Source organism: Rhea pennata, chromosome 2, assembly GCF_028389875.1.
Source record: "Rhea pennata isolate bPtePen1 chromosome 2, bPtePen1.pri, whole genome shotgun sequence".
Classification (NCBI taxonomy): Eukaryota; Metazoa; Chordata; class Aves; order Rheiformes; family Rheidae; genus Rhea; species Rhea pennata.
In genome coordinates, this window is record NC_084664.1 from 159,820,440 (window position 1) to 159,842,382 (window position 21,943).

The window sequence follows — 21,943 nt, forward strand, 5'->3', positions numbered from 1 at the left end:
TCAGTGGAAAACAGCAATAAATGGAAAATCAATATTAATGAGAGGAAAAGCCATAAAGTTCATACAAAAGCAAAATAAATACAAAAGGCTCTCAACTTTTATAGGGAATAAATGAATAGTGACAACGTGAAAATACAATAAATTCTGGGTAAGAAATAAGAATATTAGCTTACACTTAGTTTTTCTGTACTCTCTACATTCTATGGGATCCAATCTGACTAACATATCTTGAATAAGTCACAGCTGTTCAACACTTCCAAGTATTAAAATTGTATTTGATCATTTTATTTGTGCAAAGGGAAATATCTTAAAGGGGAATAAAAATAAAAAGAACTCCTGAAAAACATGAAAACATTTCTCCGGCTCCTCTTGGTTAGAGTCCAACATATTTATTGAGGGAAGACTTGATATACTTCTTTTCATAGCCCAACTACATAGAACTATATCTACTATAAAGTCTTTGACAGAAAGCTACATAATCAAAGTCTTAAAATAAAAATGTTACCTGCTGGAACTGCCCCTCAGAAACACCATCTCGGTAGAAAATAATGCGAGTTGGTTTAAATCTGGTTGATTTGTAAAACTGAATAAGCAACTCCCTGACCATAGCAGCCAAATCTTGGATGATTTCTTGGCGGTGCTGCTGGACCCGGACAGTGGCACAGTATCGATTAGGATGAGCATCCATGCTTCCTACAACCTGTTTTAAAAAGAAAAAAAAAGAAAAAAAAAAAAAAGAGCTTAACACTAAACCAAACTCGAGCACTTTATTAAAAAGACAGTTCAGTTGTTTTCATGAAATAACTTTTATTAGTGTCTTACAATCTAAGGGACTGACTAAGCAAAGATGAAGTCAAAATCGTAATTAGCTTGGCAAGAGCTTTGAGTTCAGTCTACCTGCGGTAACATACCTTCCTGAAACTGAAAACTTTATCTGAACCATAACAGACTATTTGACTATTTCCTATTTGAGCTACATGGAGTTGAAAATGTTAATAAAATTTGGAGCCAAGATACCGTGAAACTATTGGTTTACTTAGGACTTCACCATCCAAATTTGAACTCTTGAAGAGCAACCCACTTTCTGGAAGCTCTGCCACTGTGGAAGAGCCCGTGGGTAGCCTCCGCTGAAATGTCCACGCAGAAGAGACACTGCTTTTCAAGAAGAAGATCTTCTGTTTATGAAGCCTCTAAATTAACACAGTTTAAAAATGGCACCAAATGAGAAATCCAAACCTCATGCAGTAAAGACTACAACTAAGCACAATCCCCCTTGGCTTTCTTTGGATGTGATTTTTTTCTTTTCTTTTTTTTTTTTTTAAGCAGGTGTTTATAGGTTAAAACAAGTGTTTGACATAATGAAAGTCATAGGCTTTTTCACATATACCAGGAGTACATTTCCACCCAATTTGTGCAGTGATCTCCTGCACAATTCATTTTGTCAGGAAGGGTGAACCAACAAAACACACAACTGGGCCAGCATAATTCACTAGCAGTAATGGACAAATTTCTAACATTTTTAACTGCTAAAAAGCAGTTGTAAAGATGCACTGACTTATTAGAGGTCGTCAGTAAATATCAGCTGATAAAAAAGGCTCCTCTGTGTACTAGCATCTCAGGCATTTTACCAGCTAATACATACATTTAAGTAATTACTATCAGAGCAAGATCTCCAAAGTTTCATTAGAGTCTACAGAAAAATAATACATAATGCTGTAATCAGGCAATTACAAGAGGAAATCAAAGTAATTGAAAGTAAGCACCAAACTGGAAGAAATGCATCAAAACCGAGCAACAGGAGGGAGCAGGGGCTGAAGATTATCACAGTTTACTCACCGCAGCAATGGAAGGCTTTTTTCCATCCCCAGCTGGTGGATGAGTTACATCTGCACCAAGGAATATGACAGGCTGCTGAAAGACTGGTGGTCTAAAAACAGAAAAAAAGGGCTTTGTAAAAGCAGCGAGGCTTACACTTAGCAGAGCACATTATAACTCAAATAAACAGCACTTTATACTCCTGCAGGACAGACACAAATTAGTCGACAATTTGCACTTGTCCAGAGCTGATCATTTGTACTGTGACAAGACTTAGAGGTCCTGATTAGGGTTCCCATGCTAGATACTAAACATTTGCACATATTTTTAAAGCGTGGCTAACTGCAAGCTCTTCATTTTTGTAAGAAATTAGTGAAAAAAAAAAAAAAGAATTGCAGGCTCCGTGAATTAGACTGCAGAAGAGATCAAAAACTGTTCTCTTAGCATCAAAAAACATCTGAGAAAGTTGAAGTATTGTGTGTATATACGACCACTGTGATTCTGCATACATAAGGAGAAACAGTGCTTGTAAGGAAGTATGAAAGATCTAGATGTTATAGGTGTGATTTTCAAAATAATTTTTTTAAAAATGTTCCAAAGTTTTAATTAAATTGTGAAGTTAATTTACTGCATCAGAAGCCCCAAAACGCTGCGCTGCAAATTTTAAACTCTGTTGCTTAACAAAACATTTAATTTTAAATGGGAGATCTTAGACCACCAGAACTTTCTGTGTATGTGGATGTGTGGGGGACCAGTTACGTAGACAGAAGATGCCACTGTTATCATCAGACCTTTTCTAAAAGGTATTTGAAGGTGATTATAATAATGTAATTTATAATATAATTATACAAATACAGAACTGTTCTATTCCCCCCCAAAACCAACAGAAAATAATTAAAACATTCTGATACAAGTAACTCCAAAATCCACCTATTTATATATATGTTAATATCTATTTCTACCTTTGTTTTATTTCCACAACAGTAACTTCCAATTTTAATCTCTTCTTAAAAAACACTGAGCCTTTTCAAAGTGCATACTCTGTAATATAATGATTTTTAGTTGCTTTAATAGAGGAGACTTGGACAAGCGTATTACCCAAGCGGAGTATATTTAGAATTCAATTGTAATTTAAACAGAGTTTAAAAAGTTACACAACATATACATCCCCTCTGATAACTTGGTTTCCCCTCATCCCAAGTGCTTGCTGTTGGATTATTTTTCAGCAGCTGCTTTCTGACTAGCCTAAATATGAAGCGAATATTTGCTTATTTGAGCAAAACAGGGTGTTGACTTCTTTGAAACGGGATCCCAAGAATGATACAGCAGGTTATTCCTTGAGCCCTCCACAACTCGACATGCAAGGATCGTAAAAATTCCATCTTTTTACTGAAGTAGAGACCTAGCTGCCCATTTTGATTAAACTAGCTGTACGTTTCTTTATGCTAGCCTTCTCTATCCTACACAAGTAGGACAAAACAAGCTGATTTTTGTTCATTTTTCCATCAGAATTTTTAGGAATTGATTTTTCCATAAAACTGATGAAAAGTTTCAATTTGAGAACATTCATTATAAAGCAACACACAAACTCAATAGAATCTCAGACAACAGGGTCCATTCATTTTTACAAATAAGAAGATACTACTTCACTCTCACTCTAATCAAGTATACAAAGAACTTAATGATGTTAAATATGGAATTCCATAGTATCAAAGCAACTTTCCAGAATATATCACAGTATAACTAAAGCTTACGGTGTGTTAGTGCTTAAATAAAGCACTGTAACAGCAGTAAGAACTTGTAAAGTAAACAGAACCTGGAAACGAATTTGTCTTTCCTGCTGCCAACTTTTGTCTTTTCAAATATCTACATAAGTGGAGACACACAATGGAATACAGAATTCTGGTGATAATTAAGCTGTATAGGATAAGGTGCTACTATTCAAGATGTTTTCTATATGCCTCTACAAACTCAAAGCAAGAAAAATAATTATAAATTCTTCCTTCAGATGAAAGCTGCAGACTTCTATGGTCAGATTAGAATTAAAATATTTTTGTTACTTTTTCTTATACATTTCAATTGGAACAGCTATTTTTCTCCAGTGTTTATAACCCAACTTTTGCAGGACCATGCTAGAAACCCAAAGATGGTTTGACTAAATAGTCACTTAAAAAAAGACAGTACCATCAACTACTGATAAAAGCACCTGCATTATATTAATATGATCCACACTCTCTTTACAATATAATACCCTCTTTCTTTTAGGAAAGGTTCTTACCTTCCCTGTGGCAGTAAAATGTTATTTACACCTCCTAATTTGACGTTTATTTTTAAGCAAAGGTTGGACAGGGTTTGCGGTGTTGTTCTCTGTACGTTTTTCATCTGCACACACTGCGTAGCCATTCCCAGCACGGTGTCACCAACACGCTTCACCTCCGCTGCAAAGAAAAAAAAAGAAAAAAGAGAAAAAAAAAGTATTTGCACGTTGCTAATCAAAAGATGACGGAGACATTAAGTCAGTGACAAATACCTACTCCTGCAGCTTTAGCAAAGTGGTCATTTAAGCTTTTTTTTAAAAAAAAAAAAAAAAAAACAAAGAACGAACAACCCCAGCCTCCAAGCAAACCTCCTCTCAGTTCTGTACCGAGTACCTGCGTTCTGTAGAGTAACTGGATTCCAAACTAAAAAAAAAAAAAAAAGTCTTTTGTTATATTTATCTTAACTATAGACTATTTTAAATTGCACTACTTGTAATTTCAGAGGTTTTGTGTTTCATCAGCAGCACAGAAGAAACTTTGGCTAGTGAAGTCAAATAATCTGAACAGTTATTTTGTCATTAAACACTGGACTAATAATGCAAACTTAAAGGTGGTGAATAATATTCAGTCACACCAGGAATATCATCCTTCCAGTTTATCAGTTCATTAGCTTTAAACTCGACTTGCAGAAAAAGCAGACAGGTTAGCAAAGGATGGTCCACAAAAACTCCAGACGGAGCCCATTAGGAGTTTCACTCTTCAAAGGTTTAAACAAATCCTGCTGTTAACAAGAAAACAAAGATTGCAGGTTTCGAGAGCGCCATAATCGTACTTTCTGGAAAAGAAGAAATTTAGGCTCCAAAGGAATTGCAGCAACACTGCCCTTGGAGAAGACACAATCCCTGTTGGTATCTCCAGAGGGAATGAGGCTCTTCGGGGAGCAGGGTAAGAGCAGAAAAAGCAAAACTGGGGGCATAGGAAGCCCAAGAGTAGGGGAGAGCACGAGGAGACGAATAGAGAGAGACGATTAGAGGGGCCAAGGAGAACCATAACCGAAGCCAGCGACAAGGAGAGCAGATGAGAGCGACACCACCTCCCCTCAGCGGTTAAGCAGAGGAAGGAGTCCCCTTTCAATGCCGAGCAGGAAAGGCGAGGATGTCCTTTTGCACTGGATTTCGAGTAACAAATTGGCAGTGAGCAATTCCTCTAAAGGAAATAAAAACGCAAACGGAAAAGTTATCAATTTGCTCAAGGTACAAAATGCAAGGAGCTCCTTTTTTACGCTGCCTCTTTTCTTACTTGCTATCAGATAAGCTGAAGGAACAGTCAGGAACCTATTTTTTGCTCAGTTCCACTGGTGAGACGGAGGGATGGGATGGCATGGGATGGCATGGGATGGCATGGGAGAAACCAAATCTGCAGCTGCTTGTTTGCTCTGAGCCATTAGCCAAGCGTGAGCCCTTGAAGCTGTGGGAGAAAAAAAGGTAACTGCTCCTGCAGTTAGGCAGAGTAAATAAGTGAGAAAAGGAGGAAGACAGGATTGGAAACGGAGCGGTCCTGTGCACAGGAAGAGCTAATTAAAAACAAAATATATGGTTTGCCTGAAGCATGTTAAGCCAATATGAATGAGCCCTGAAAAATGGACAAATTATCCAGCTGTTTCTGAAACAGTTTAATGTCATGGAGTTTTAACCCATAAAATTCTGTGTGTTTGTTTCCTCATCACCCAAGAGTTAAAAACAAAAAGAACGGGAAAAATCCACCAGCAGAAATCTTCCACTTCATGCAGATTTTTGCCAAAGGCCAAGTCAGCAAATATGTTTTAAAAGCTACACACAGGTTTTGAGTTCACTGCTCGTTCAGTCACTTGGAGCTTTTAGCACACAACTTACTATAAGGACACTTTAAACCACTGAAAATCAGTTTTAAAAAGCCTTGATTTTAGCTTTCTCACAAATGGAATGCACCATGAACAGAATGAATGTGAAAGAGCAAACTAAAAGGAGACTATAAGGAAGTAAATTAAAATGAAGAAGTGATTAAACAAATTACAGTATTAATATGAAACATCATGCAGCACAAGAAAAGGAATAAAACTGACACATAGCCCATTTCCACATGGAATTTATACAATAAAACTGGAATCAAACGCCTGTCATTCAGACACCTCACAAAAACACATGAAATGGTGACTGCCGCACGCGTATGCACGATTTGCACATACTGACCATAGACTGGTGTTTTCCCTGGCAAAATTACTACAACGAGCTGCAGCCCAGTATAAGTGTTCTTCAGGTGCCTGAACATGGGTTCCACGCTGTCGGCTCCCTGGGCGTATTTACAGAAGCACGGCTGCCCCTGGATTGGCATTCCCGCATCTCTTGAAATCTTCCTCAGCTGTTCTGTAAAGGACCTAAAGGACGTACACACTTTAGACTCTCTTAGGTGGCAAAAACTATTTTGATTACTGCATCTCTAATTAAATGGCTTTCCCTATTCAGAGACTGAAGGAAAAATAGAGGAAGATAAGCACATACCTTGCATAAATAACACTGTCAATAAAAAAAACCTTCACTTGCAAAGCAAGTGAACTACTCCATCTCATTAGCTCTGCCTATGGGAAACACCGCAAGAGCTACTTTTTTGCAACAAAACCACCACGGTAACACCATGTTGGAGAGCCAGCTCTACAATACTTCAGTGCCTATCACTATAAAAACAGCAAGAGTTTGTTCTTTTCCTGGCAAGGAGAACAACCAGTTAGCAATTGTGCCTCAGTGAATTGAGCAAACAGCAGTAACACTGCACAAGAAGAATTTGCTGGATATCGGAGGAAGGTTGTTCCTTCCTGAAGGTGTTCAAGACAAACCTTCTTCAGGATGATGCCAACATCCTTTGTCAGAACTGGAAACAATTTTGTCAGAGTCTTTTTTTTTTTTTTTAATCAGTGAAGAATCCATCAGGGCCTCTGGTAGCAGGTCTGCCATGCTGCAGGCTGCCTTCATCTCCCGGCTCTTGTTAACATTGCAGTGTTTGGCTATCTTTCCCTTTAGAGAGGCTACCAAGAAGAAATTTTTCACTGTGTCTATTTTAAACATGACAATTGAAAGCACTTAAGTATAGGAGTCTAAGGTCCTATAAAGTACACTGAATCTAGAAAGCGTCGTCGAAGTTGGGGCACTTCTGAGTTAGGTTGCATGTGTAGTTTGTAATTCTCATACCGATAAGGAAAGGCCACGTCCAGATTAGCAAGTAGCAAGGTGCCACCAAGCAGACCTGTAGAATGGAAAATTTGGTGCCAAGGAACCAACACCCACACCGTACGTGTTTCTGGGAATTTTCTTCAGAGCGGCTCTAGCTGGGTGCGTGGGCTGAATGTCCATTAGAGTTGATGCACATTCTCTAGCTGAGTTTCATCCAAAAAAAAAAAAAAAAAAAAAAAAAAAACAGGGTGTGCATTCAGCTTGCTCCTGGATGCAGGACATGGCCTGGCAAGTGGTGACCAGCAGGAGAGGCCCTTCAAATACACACTCCCAAACCAGACTAAAACCCTTAACGCAGAAGCGCCCAGAGAGGTCCTTTTTCAGCTCATGTCTCCGAGGTTTAATTGATAGTTGCTTGGTCCCTGGTAGCAACAGTTAACTGACATCAGCATTGACAAAGATCTTCTGTTATTTTGGAGTAGATGTCCCCACAGGTGCCTAAGCCGCTTGTCTTCACTGAAGGGCGCCAGGTAACACAGTCCTACCCACTTAGACGATGTGAAGTTTTAGTTTCTTCTATATCCACTGCTATTTTCCGGGATCAGAAAAGAATGTGAGCCTCAGCCCTGCAGCTTGTGACTTCTTGTAAAAAACAGGTATGTTGCACATCTTCCCCGGCAAAACAGGCACTCACCAATGTAGGCAAAAATAGTCAGGAGCAGGATATACAAGTCTGAAATGCTACAGGCTTTGAGCCTGTGTTTACAGGAGTCTATCCACAAGCGTGGTGTCTAACAGGAAAGGTTATTTCACAGTTCCCAACAGTTACAGTTGAATGATTTTGAAGACTTTGGGGGATTTTGGAAGTGCTTACTAATAACTCTACAGCAGCTGAGTTTCAGCTTGCTCAACAAGATGGGACTAGATGCAGACAAATTCCCAGTGTGAAAGAACTTCCTTTTATTTGTGCCTCCCAAAATAGAGAAACCAAATTTGAAAACTGAATTTCATTCATATGCTTGAGGTCAACAAAACAACTGCTCTTACTAATCTTGTAAATACAGTAATTTATACATTACTGTACCTCTAGGGCCCCCCTCTAGGGGGCAGAAAATCTGAGACTACCATTTGATTGGTTTACATTGAAGTTCACCTTTAAATAGGTTCAACACAGAGATTTTTTTCCAGGTTATAAAGAGTATACTTAAATAGACAGGTAAGACACACGCATGCTAGCTTTCACTACTGACAAATACTTAGTGATAAACACTGTTCTCTGCTTCAATTCAACAGTCTCCACTGTTCTTTACTCATCTTTAACTCTATGCTAAAGCTTCGCTGGGGCAGGAAACTTGCCGTACAGGGTAAGTTGGTTCTGATGCTGAGGACTGCACGAAATTGTGATGCTAAGATTGAAATCGTACTCGCGTGGTTCAAAACATGAAGTTCAATACCCAGGACACTGAAAACACAGTTAGAACATCTAAAGCAGTGTTACAGACATATTTCCATGTGTTAAACAATTCAACAAAAATATATATATCCAGTAAACAAACAAGTGCAATGTATGACACTTCCATACATAATGGATACGTAATAAAGCCATCTTCTTAGGAAACACACTTACTTAAGATGAACTTCAGTGCATTGACGCTGGGGAGCAAAGCACGCAATTGCCCAAACCTTTATTTCAATTCCAGTGTGAAACTGCTTATTCCTCATGTCCCAAACACCTTGAACTGGTGTGGCAATTGCTTTATTCTGGAAGCGGAAAGAAGAAAACAATTAACACAGAAAACAATTCACGCTAACAAAAGTCATTTACACTCTTGCTCTGCTCTAATTAGCAGGCTATTTATAGTCTCAGGTCTTTCTCTAGTGTTCAAATATCTATCCTGTCTTAAAAAGATAGCCTGCTAGTCTGGTGAAAAATAAAGCTTAGGGTGATCACATGCTCATTTTCATTGTTGATGATTTTCTTTGGTTATATAAATCAGCAGCAAGTAGAAATTATGTATGGATAGTAAGGCAGAGATTCACAACCAGTAATTAATAGTAATAGGAAAGCACATTTCTACAGAGACTTCACAACTGCTCAGTGAACTTTCCAAGAATTAATTTAGCTTCCCAACACTTGAATGACTTAATTCAAGTATTACCAATGTTCATGCATCAGTAAATAGAGACGAATAATGGCTCAAGGTCACTTGGAAAAAAAGTGAAAGAGCTGACAAAAGATGACTGGTTATTGAACTTTGACCAGTGTAACACTCTTTCTCCTATCAAGTAGACGTTATTGTGATGGATTATCTAGAGGATAAGGGATAAAATAAGACGACTAAAGTGATTCTGCCGATGTTAATTACCTTAATAAGTATTAGTATCCAGTAGACGTTTTACACAAGTTACTGCAGTGTCTGCCCTTCATTTATCAGCAAAGGCTAAAAGGTAAGGGAAGTCTTCAGGGCACAAATTTGCTAATTCATGTTGTAAGAAGCTGTGTTGGCTGAAGGCAGTACCTCCCCCAGCCCGACTTGTTACCATTTATCTGCCTTTAAGCTTTTGCTCCCCCTTTTCTGGTGCCACAATAGTTCATGTGAGCACTCTCCCCTAATTGGGATCAGGCAAAGGCAGCTGGGTTAACTTAACTGGTCGGGGAAGGAAGGTTTGAGGTAATCTGTCTGGTTTTGACTGAAGAACATTACGGAGAAGGCTCAAGATCCTTTCCCATGGCAGGCTTAGAGAGGGAACGGTCTGATTTATGCCTGGGAACAGAGCTATTTTTAGCTGCAATGCTTAGTTTACATGACGTTCATCAGAAGTCTCCACGAGTTAATTTATTGTAGGCATTAAGACTCTCCCTCTTGCAGAAAAGGGGGGAATTGCATTATGTAATGGATAAAACATAAAATCAAAAGACATGTTACACAATTAAAAATTCCTGTTTTCCAAGCTTTTTTTGAAAAAACAGTAGCAAGAGCATGTGCGACAGAAGCCATCTGACAAGCCATCTAAAAGAAAAAAACTTATCAAATACTCCAACAGGAAGTTGGAGAATAACATGCTGATAGAGCTAATACCTTAAGATAGTTGTCCTAAACCCAGATGCTCCCCCCAGAACTCTCAAAACCCAACCAGAAGTTCAGGAAGATGATTTCAGAGTTAAGGGAGGCAAAAATAAATTTAAAAAATTGAATTTGTCTCTGTTTTTTCTATATGCTCTGATTTGAACCGCTATTTGCGATTTTCCCCTTGCAAAACCTCCCAGAAACAGTACATGAGAAAAAAAGACATTGCTTATATGTATTTTCCGCTATAGCTGACATAAATGTATTTTTGCCCTAGCTTTTCTTTTGAAAACAAAGCAGCGATGGGGGAGGTAGCATATCACATGCAACAAGGCCATTAAGTTTAAGGATTTTTAAAAAAAGAGTATTTCCATGCTAAACTTTACACCAACGATGACTTTACCCATCACACCCAACTTCATTCGTTTAAAATAACCATACTACAGAAGTTACCACAGCTGGTAATCAACGCAATCACAGATTGTACAGTCTCGGTCTGATCTGACATACCCTGCCTCCGTAGAGGATTGAGGGAGGCTGTAGGACTCTGCCGGTCACATCAGTCATCTCATCTTTGACCATTATCCCAAATTCACGAACATAAGGGTCAGTATTAAAACTGGCACTTCGCATCTGAAATTAAAAGGAATGAGAAATTGCTTGTAGGAAAAAAAAAAAAAAAAAAGGCCTTTTCATGAGATCTAAAATTTTCCAGAGATAACTGTATTTGAGGCTGTGTCCCTTCGCTTAGGTGATGCCAAGCATTCAGGGCTGCTGTTGATTCCACTTGGATACTTGCCCTAAAATTTGAAATAAAGCACCAAAAGAACGTTTGAAACCCTTTGTGAGAGTACATTTCTCTGTGACTAATAGACAAAGTCCTCTAAAAACAGACATATTAGCTGTGCGTAGCTGCACAAACTACTTAGTATCTTCCAGCAGTCAGAGGAAAATTAAGTTTGCTACCACAGTTTGCTCTCATCGCTTGCAGAGCACTTACCAATTTGCTAATCTCTTCTTGACGGTCAGGTGCTGACCTGGCAGTTGCCCGAATCATAGTGGAAGTTTGATTGTCCGTCAGTTTCTTTATGCATCTTTGTCCTGCCACTATGTTGCACACCTAAAACAGCCCCGCAAAACTTCAGTTAGAAAACAAAATGCAATTGTTATTGGTTTTTCCCTGCTTAATTTACATGATTTCTGAAGTCGGCTACTCGTAAAGCACAATTTGTCAGCAGGTCAGCCTTTTTTCTCTGCCTTCCCACAACCCCTTCCCAGAACACAACATTATATCAAAGTTTACTTGCCTCAAGAGGAAGGTACGTGTGTTTCTGCTCCTGTCCGACTTGTAAACATGGAAGGTGAGGATAGCGTAGAACTAATTTGTGCCTGTCCTTAAAATACTGAGCTACAGTGCATTCAACTGTTTGTCCATTCTCCTGCTGAAGTGGGAATCTATTGGAAGTCAAATGTGAAAGTAAGCCATCGCTTTACCTAAAACCCTTTCCCACGCTTGCTCAATACACTTCTTGGCACAGGTTATGTTTGCTGGACATTCAACCTATCTTTTTAAAATGACCTAAGTATATTTTTATAATTGAGATTCCATCATTGCCACTATCCCGTGTCTTTTAACAGTACCATAGAAGGCTATTTCTCTAACATTTGTGGTATCTGAAGCTACAACGTAAGTTCCCAGGAGTGGGGCTTTGAAGCAATAACTAATATTTTCTGTTTATTTGTGATACTTGGTCCTATATTTTATGATATGCCATGCTCAGAATACAGTCATCCCACTATAAGATTCATTCATAAAATCAATACAATAGCTGGGTATTTCGAAATTACCAGTAAGTTTCTGGTTAGTGGTAAAAATAAAGATTTCTTGGGGAGGGAAATGGATTGGTAGTAAGCAACATTAAGAACCTGATCCCAGTTGACATCAATTTTGTATTCAACAATTCTGGGAAAAAATATGCTACCAGTATAGGGCTTTCTGTTCTTCCAATGTTGAAGAAATTCAAAAAGAAAAAAAAAATGAAACAAGTAACAGGTCTAAGATGAAGAGATTAGTTAAAGTGCCCTAAAGTCCTTTGTAGAATAACATAGAACAAGAAGAATGTCAAGACTGGGAAATTACTCTGAGGTATATTTTAAATATATTGACCAAATAAAGTATAATTTTGCAAGACAGGTTTTGCAGGCAAAGAACCCTTCCAGCATGAGATTAAATATATGTTTAAAAAGAAGGAAAATACTTTACGTTTGGTGACTTGCCGGTCGCCTGGTGACATTGCACACTCTGTATTTCCTTTTCATTTGTCCACAGTGTGTTATCTCCACCTTTAGACCTAAAAATTGGAAAACATGTATCACTTTCTTCAGAATCAAACTGTCTGTCCTCTTCATTACTAACGAGACTACTCTATCTATACGGTAAAGCTTATCACCGTTCAGCATGTTCTCAGAGCACTGAAGAATATCCCTGACAGAATTAAAAACTAAAAACTCCATTTTTATTGTTAACATTCAAAACATCTGAGTTTCAGCCAAAGTCCAACAAAGAATTTTAGAGGCAAGATGGAAACCGAAAGCCCCAACAGTTCAAAGATAAAGCTGAACCCATTCCAATAATTTTAGTTCTGTACCTCTACGGAAGTCAAGGATGGTGGAAGGGGGAGGAAAAAAAAAAAAAAAAAAAAAAGCATTCAGCTTCTTCCATGAAACAAAAGCTTGTTAATACTTTATGTCTAAACATACAGTGACTCTGAGACCTCCAGCTGCTGCAACCAATCTTGACCTAATGAACCTGGAATCACAAAATACCTATAGAGACCCCGGGCACCCTTCAGAACGAAGCAGCTGGGCTGCATTTCTAGTGAAGACTAACAGCTCTCGCAACCCCCGCTTGCCCAAAAGCCAAGCCTACCTGAAAGCCAACAACTTGCAGAGAGAAGCCTAACCAAAAAAAGGGAGAATTGCCCCCACTCTGCACATTTCCCACCCCAAACCCCAGCCAGCTATACAGAAAAGTTTCTCATTTACCACTACTCTCTCAAAATCAGCTTGAATATTGCATTTTCATTTGTATTACTTGCATATTCAGACAAAACCAGATGTGGGTGAACTATCAGAGAGAGGAAGTTGAATGTAGGGGACTAGGGAAGAAGAGGCTGTAGATACAAATTCCTTAATAGATCTGGATATATGTATATATCCCTATATACGTACATATAAGCTCATGCAGCTGCCGAGTAACAGTGTATATTTAACCTCTCTGCTACAGGCACCAATAACTTGTCAAACAACATACAAATCTTTCCAAATTATTTGTCAGGGATCCAGGTGCCAACTATTTTGAAAGCATCAGTAAATATCAAGTTGTCAAGAATATCTCTGAAGCCTCTATCATACCACTTTCATTAGAAGATAAACTGTTACCTCAGTATATCAATTTATGATTAGCTTTGCTCAAAATCCAAGACAACTATTTCTTATCAGAAGACTGAAAATCCTCATGGAAAAAAATCACAGTAATACCTGGCAATTCCAAGGCTTCTACTTATTTTCGCAAAACATTTGTGAACGGTATAATCCCATTATAAAGTACGCAACAATACAAAGCAGAGGATTTATTTGTGCTTTTATTGCAAGCTCTTAGCTGGGCAAATATATACTTTCAAGATGATTTTCTGGACATTTGCTGAGAACAAGGAAGACCTAAAGTTGCCTTCGCTGCAAGACAGGTTAGTGGAGCTTGGTTTTCTCTTCTAATTTTCTTTTAACAAGCGTGTCTTGCCTGAGCTCCCTAAAGACAAACTCGGCTTGTTAAGTAGGGGCTCCAGTAACCCAGTCAGGCTTATGCTGTGGTCACCATCCCCAGGTATATAAGGGCACCAGGAGGGATGCCTGCATCACAAGCCTGCATCATCTCATCAGGTACAATGCGACACAGGGGAACAGAGGATGGAGCATGATTTCCCAGAAGAAATCTTTTTGAGTGGGGATTCTGTGAACGCAAACAGTAATACTGCCTCCGCTCACTCTTTGATTCAGTCATTACGTATTAGAATTTGTAATCTTCTTCTGGGAATAATATAGGTATGAAGTATACCTAAGTACAGAAAAATAAATCATCAAATTATTAGCAAAAATCTGGCACATGAAAATCTTAAAAATCAGCAGTTATTTGGAAAAAATTAAGTCTAGGTAATTTAAAAATTGTGAAAGAAATCCTGGCCTTTAAGAACATTCTGAAATCCTTAGATTCAAATCTAGAATTTATCTTTGCTATCAAATCAGGATTGTCACTACTGACATATGTCACAAAAGTGGAAAAAGAGTATCAAACTTTTGCATTTGTAACTAGCTTTTATTTACTTTAGAAATTACGGAGGAGAGAGAGGCGTACTTTAAGAAGAGTTAAAGAGCTATAGTAAATATAACCCTTAGATACCAGGCAGGATAGCAATATTCAAGTGGGGATTTTTTTTTTTTTTGGGGGGAGACTGACATAATAAGAGATGCTCTATATACTCAGGAGAAAAGATCTGAGCAGTTTACACTGAGATATTCTCGGATACCAATGTGCAGAGCTAACCTCGACGTGATGCTTGATCAAACGCCTGGGTGGAGGTGAGACACAAAGTGGAGGTATGTCAAAAGAACATACACAGGAGGAGAAGCTTGCACAATCACAAGCCAGTAGCTAATCTCAGTACAATAAATTACTACCCATCTGCTAGGAAGCTTTAGTTCATCCCAACACTTGAAGCAAAATGTATCATCTTCATGGTTTCACTGAAGCACTTTCATTAAGGGCAAAGCTAATTAAAATTACCCTACATTTGCAATAGGCTAAAAGCACATGCATATTATCATTACCTCACATTCTCAAATATGTGCTAACTTACTTATGCACACACCTGAGCTCAAAGTGTGCATGGTTTAACCAAAAATAAATATGCTCACTCAATATTTTATACTTGTGATTAATCAAGTATGAAGCCACATATTTATCTCAACTGATGCAACTTTGCTTATAGTCACAAAGTAGCTCAGTAAACTTACAGAGCTCCGCCTACGACACTGTAGGAAAAACGGACGGATACAGGCTTAAATGTAAAATTGATTAGTAGAGCTCCAAAATTCTTGGAATATATGCAAGTAATAAAATGATTGCTGCTCCTTAGTTTTGCTCAGAAGACTATGTTCACTGTTCATTATGACAATCTGTCTCCCAACAAGAAATCAGCTGCTACAGAAAAACTTTCTGAACATGTGGTTTTCATATATCATTACACAGAAAAAAGCAGCTTTATATTACTATTACCTTTTATTTCTTTGGTAAACTTTACCCTTTGGGAATCTGTCAGAGGTTTCTGTTGTTCTTCAATACTTTTGAAGTCCAAAACTTCACATACAAACTCGATAACTGGCTGTGCTTTGTAAAATGCAGTCGCAGATACTAGAGAAAAAACACACGTGCATTAAACTTATATTACAATAATAACGAGGAAATTGTTAAGAAATCCAAAAAAACAGCATTAAATTTTTGGCTTTTCATTAAAAGAGAAGGGAGAAGGAAGAAAGAATTTGTATAGGACCTACCATCAATATTTAACATCATTTTCCATAATGAAGGTCTAACTGATTGATGAAATCCAAACCAAACTTCTCTGCCACCACCTAATGGATTTGAACACCCTTCTGATGCTGTAAAAAAAGATCGCCCCACAGGAGTATATCTGGAATAAAGAAAATGAATTCATTAGCTAAAGAATCAGATCATAAAATAAAAGCAGATGGAAAAAAAACTTCAGCATTAAAACAATAACTAATATAAATTCCTACTCAAAAACACAGAAATGTTAGTGATTCATACTACAAATAACCTGAAACTCTCATCAGGACTCAGGTTACACCTCTTGAGTCCAGTTAGTTACAGTGAGAAGTTTACTACTACTCAGTTTGTTTGGTTTTTTTTACCCATTAGCAGCATACCCCGTTAACACACCCACTAATACAAACCAAAAAGCTTGAGAGCATTCTTTGTGCTCTATTAAAAACTCAGCTATGATTCAGTTAAAAAATAATTAAGTATTTCTAACATTAAAAACGTCAGTCTAATAATCTCACTCCTTATTTGCAAACGGCTTCCTCTGAAATCCATGGAAACTTTGCCTGAGTAAAACAAATATTTTTAATGTATCTTTCATCTTGGAAGTTTAGTATTACTCATTTAATATAAAACTAATCAAAACCTGTGCTAATGTTTTTCTCTAAGCAAAGATGTGTGACTAACTGGTATGGGCTGTTTTCTCTGTTGTAAAAGCTGACTCAAGTACCTTTCTTTATCCTCACATTAGGGATAAATTCAACTTAATATAGGATATTTAAAGATATTTACATAAATTTAATTTTCAGTTTCTCTGTTTAGTCCTTTAAAACAGGAAAGCTCAGCCTTATTAAGCCTTGTTCTTTACTTTCCAATTAATTTTAATTTGAACAGTGGTCTTAACAGCAGAATTTATGCAACCTAGTGTCTCCTGGGTTTGACTGCAAACGCTGTGGATCCCACTTGCTTGAAAAAGAACATTTTCAAGTGTTTTCCATAAAAATATCTCTATCAGGTGAGATCAATGCCTGTCTAGCTCAGTATCCCATATATCAATTGGCTATAAACATCTTCCAGGAAAACATAAGAACAGGGTGAATAATGTTTGAAACCAGCCTTACACGTCCCCCAGCCTCCAACTACTTTCAGCTTGGGGGACGTCAATCTTAAGGCTACAGGGGAATGAGGTACGGGTGAGATGGAAGGGTCCTCCCTTGATCGGACCACACAAACAAGGAACGAGGCTGAAGACCAGCGAGGAAAGGGACTCGTGTCCATGTTGGAGGCTACTAGTTGCACTCGATGAGCAAAAAAGCAGTGGTATTGCTTCTTGCCTGAGCATACAAGATCTACTATCATTGAGGTTGAGCTATCAAAGTACTTGCTATGTAAAATAGCCACTGAAGCAGTATGAGCAGTAAGACAATTTTCTAAACAACGTCAAGGTCTTCCCCTCACCTCATGGAAGGCAAGTGCCTCATGACTACATCCAGTGCCTGGATGGTCTCAAATGGGACACTTGGCAGCCGACCAGAAAGAGCATCATGTAAAGCCTGCAAACTCACACAGGACATCCACTTTATAGCCACCTTAAATATTCTGTCCTTCCCTTCTCCTGGCAGCGTGACCTCCAACTCCACCTGCAACAATGCCAAACAACAAACCAAGATGATTCTTTCCATTTAAAGGGAAAAATGAAAGGGGCTTCGAAGGGATCATGAATTCCTCTGAGTATCAACACTAGAGCATAGGAGAAGACACAAAGCAATGCTGAAGAAACAACTTATATTAGGTACAGCCTCTTTTTACAGCTAGGTTTTCCAAAGGTATAATTCAGAAAACTAGTATGCTTCCCAACTTGCATCTACTTCCTTCATTAAGGCAAGTTACATTTTGAAAGTGCTTGTGTATCACCAGGAAAGTCTCAGAGAAAATCTGAAAACCTGGATTCAGAGGTCTAACACATACCGATGCATGAACACTCACGTCAGCTTCTGCATGTGCAAAATAAAATGTGAGCTGCGATTATTTGCCAAGATTCATGAACTTCAGACCTTCTCTCTATATATTTCAAATGAGAAGAAACAATCCAGAAGGAGTTGGAAAAAAAATAAAGAAAGAAATAACTATTATTTCTAGATATCAAAGAATAAACGATGGTTCAAGTACCAGTGATATTAACATGCAGGAAACAGGCTTGTTATGCTCCTTTTGAATTTCTGTTAAAAATACTGACAAACTACATTATTTTAAATTACTTTAGCTATGATGCATTTTATAATGCCGATTTCCCCTCTTTATTAAGACAAAGAATGACTGAATATAGATGCTCTTTAACTAAAATTAAGGCTTTTTTGAAATGATTAGAACTTCTGGGAAGGACTACAAGAAATAACAAGATCAGACTATCCTTCTTGTTGGATGTAAACAGAAACACTAGATTTTCCTGTCCTAAGGAGCTTACAATTTAAATACAAAAGGCATCCACTTAACAGAAGAACTGTAATTAGTGGGGTAGTGAACACAATATATGGGTAACAGGGAGCTAATGCATGCAATCATCTGTTTTTTTTGTGAAAGCTAACTGCTTTGCTCACAGAAGAAGAAAAAGGAAGTAAAAATAAAACACAAATAATAAGCCTTCCCATGAGCCAAAAATCTAGTTGACAACTTAGAGCAGACAGTTAAAATTAACATTATAGTCTCATCGCTCCTCTCACACAAACATTATTCGCCAGAAGACTCGTGCAGATGAAGGAGAATGATGGAAAAGGGAGTCTGTAATTGCTGGGTCACTGGTTTGAATCTGGCCTAGAATGTTAATCCAACCAAAGAGCAACGCGAATACAGATATAGGTTTTCAGCTGACACAGGTTGGAAGCTTTTTATAAGTCTTCTTCTGCCATGTCGTCAAAAAGTCTTCAACCTACACGTCACTGGGAGGATGGAACATTCTTGTCGCACCTGAATTACACTTCTTTTAAACTTCTCTCCTGCTACAAATCTACTTACACCATTTTTGTTACTCCTGACACTGCTGAATACGTAGCTCAGCTGATTATTAATGACTTTGGTACCATTAATCTAAACAATGACTTTTTTATTTTTTTGTATTTTTCTTTTTTTCTTCCCTCCAGGCAGGTTTCAATTTATGATGCTCCTTACCCATGATGGAATGGAAACAGATAAAGAGCTAGACTACTTGTGTTGCAGTAACCGTGTATCCCTGGTGGAAATAAAAGACATAGGATTGAAGAATTTGTGTTCCAGTTGCTGGAGTGCAAACCTGTGTCCGACCCACTCCCAGATTCTTTAATTTTAAAAGTAGATACGCCAGAATTAGGGAAGTGCTTTACCCTTTTCAGCAGCAAAAATATACTCTATCATAACACATCTATGTACTCAGCTATCTTAGACAAATTTGTCAGTAAGCTATTAGAGTAAGGCAGGAGCCAAATACCTATTACATTTATCACAGCTGTAGAAGTGGCAAATTCGGACCAAACAGATATTACTGCTGAGTCTAAAACTATTTAAAAATAACTGAATTAGAGTCACTGTTGAAGTACATAAAGTTTAAAACCAACTTCCCAGGTTTTCATCCTCTAATATCTCTCATGAACAACATGCTTTTTTATTTATTTATTTATTTTTATTTTTTTAAGAGTCTAGGTTATACTGAGGCCATTAAAGAAAACATAGTAATACATTAGGACCAAAAATGATTCCATAATCCACACTCCTAAGATTACCTATACTTTTAAGTGCAGCAAATCAGAATTTGAATCTGGCAATCATTTGTGATCTATCCCACTCTACATTTTTAAGTGCAAACATGCATATTTAAGTTTGACAGAGTAAGTAAAATAGGGAAGAAAAAAAAAGAGAGAGAAAAGTGGTTTTAAATAGGAATCTTTCCCATTTTACTTTATTTTCAGAAATAAATACCAAGGCTAAATTTAATCCTTGACTGCCTAGTTGCACCAGGAACAACGTGTCCCAAAGGAAAGAGCCTTCAGTCTCAGTCACTAACCTGCTCCTACAGCAGCAACTACTAAGCTGCAACACAGTTAATACCATTTTGCAGGTAAGGAATGAAAAAGTCACTAAGCCAGGGGCAAAATCTGAAAGCGAATATCATTCTTAAACAGAACAGGTCCTGTAGGTCTGCCTTACTCACAGGAGTCAGCATGCATCAGTAGTCCAAAATGCTGCTCAATAAAAGGAGTTTCTGCGTTCTGCTCCCAGCTCTCCCAAAGCCTGGCCGTGCAGTTCTGGGGAATCCTGTAGTTAGCGTCCTTTCGATAAAATCCATGCCTCCTACGTGACTGATTAGTCCTGTTTTCAGCATATGAAGTACCTTTTGGCCAGCACCCTGACAGCTTTTTTCCTTTCCACAGATTTGGAGGAAAACAGACGCACAGTTTCCAACCAGATACTTGGGTGCTTACCTCGCGGGCACTGCTCTGCAAACCCTCGGGTCAGGAGTTAGGAGAGGTGTCTCCTTCTACCGCACTTACAGGCACTGCTATTATCTCAGTATTTCACATGGACAAAGTCAAGAAGAGTAAGGCTAAGTAACGTGCCTGGGGCCATACACTGGATTAACAGACTGCCCTTGGGACTAGACTTCCCTTCCAAAGGGCGGCAGAAGTAGTATTTCTGCATCAGCCTTTCAGCATCAAATTCACGTAAAGCACTTTTAATTAGCTAAATGCATCTTTTAAATTAAAGACTGTTGAAGATGTATTAGTCATTCTTGAGTCTTGCTCGGTAAGAAAACATTCCAGATTAAGTTAAAATTCACTTCTAGCTTTTAATTTTAGAGGTACAGTTCAGGTGAATATAGAACTAATGTAGCAGGTTCATTAAAAGCCACAGGGAAAGGCGAACTAGGCTTGCTCTAAGAAGCTGCAAGCAAAGAGATCATTAATATCTTTATAATTTGACAGTGTCCTACACGTTGCTTTCTTCTGAGTGTGTAAGAGTAAAAACTAAGAAAATATTCTGTTAATATTTACATATTTCATATTTTCTCTGAAAGGTCTAAAGAAACCAAGGAAAGAACGTGTAAGCAGGTAGGATAACCATGAAGGCTGAGAAGAAAGGATAGAAAATTATAAAAGAAGCAGGGTTGTCATCAAGGGCAGGAGAGAGAAAAAAAAAGAAAGAAAGAAAAAAAAAAAAAAGGCAGAACCATGTGCTCTGACCACAGATGAGGACAGAGTACCTAGGTGCAAGAGCAACAGGAGGATGATGCCAGCAATTTTGGGTGCCACCATTCTGTTCAGGATCTGTTCTTCCACTATCGACCTGCACTGCAGGTAAATCAAGCTCTGTTCCCATTTCGATTAAGGCCCACAAATTAATCATTTGTGTGTTCAATCCTTCCGATATGATCCTAGACGTAACCAGCTGTGCAGAAAACTTGCTACATTTGTTATACGCAGAACAACTAAAACAACCCCGCAAAAAAAACCACTCCTACTCATCTAATTGCCCTGGAGCAAAGTCCTACAGCTGATAGGAAAAAGGGGGGAAAAATGCGAGTTCGTTAAAGTGAGCCTAAACGTGAGCCAGCTACGCAGACGACACACCTGAAGCCGTCTTGTACTAGCCTCCACGCAAAACAGTCTCCCCAGTGGGATTCATACCAGCAGCCCTTTGCAAATTAGCACTGCTTCGTAATTCTGTTCCACTCGAAGCAATTAAAAACGTTATTAATCTTCTTCAAAGAGTAGGTTGCAATATTTATCTTCAGGCACACAGAGGAATTAAGGCTTCAAACACATTTCCAATATAACCACCTTAACTTTACTTCTCATTTTAAAGCACTTTCTGTTCTTTGACTAGAAGTAATACGCGCTCATTTGGAGTCAACTTCTGAACGTGTACCCTGGGAAAGACAAGCAGGAAATTTTGAGAAAACTACCTACTATGTCCTGTTTGGGCAGCTCTTTTCAGGCTTTACAAAATGACAGA

The 21,943-nt window shown here is 38.2% G+C and overlaps 1 protein-coding gene across 1 annotated transcript in view; it reads right to left on the minus strand.

Moving 5' to 3' along the window:
- The window catches only part of AGO2 (argonaute RISC catalytic component 2), a 54,586-nt gene that overhangs the window by 5,266 nt on the left and 27,377 nt on the right, over positions 1–21,943 (minus strand). The window contains exons 4-15 of the mRNA XM_062570669.1: positions 17,420–17,601; positions 15,955–16,091; positions 15,677–15,811; positions 12,608–12,695; positions 11,652–11,799; positions 11,345–11,464; positions 10,855–10,977; positions 8,904–9,037; positions 6,302–6,486; positions 4,094–4,253; positions 1,837–1,927; positions 506–700 (exon numbers count right to left, since the gene is read on the minus strand). Coding sequence (XP_062426653.1) covers positions 506–700; positions 1,837–1,927; positions 4,094–4,253; positions 6,302–6,486; positions 8,904–9,037; positions 10,855–10,977; positions 11,345–11,464; positions 11,652–11,799; positions 12,608–12,695; positions 15,677–15,811; positions 15,955–16,091; positions 17,420–17,601 — 1,698 coding nt within the window. The remainder of the gene's footprint in view (positions 1–505; positions 701–1,836; positions 1,928–4,093; positions 4,254–6,301; positions 6,487–8,903; positions 9,038–10,854; positions 10,978–11,344; positions 11,465–11,651; positions 11,800–12,607; positions 12,696–15,676; positions 15,812–15,954; positions 16,092–17,419; positions 17,602–21,943) is intronic.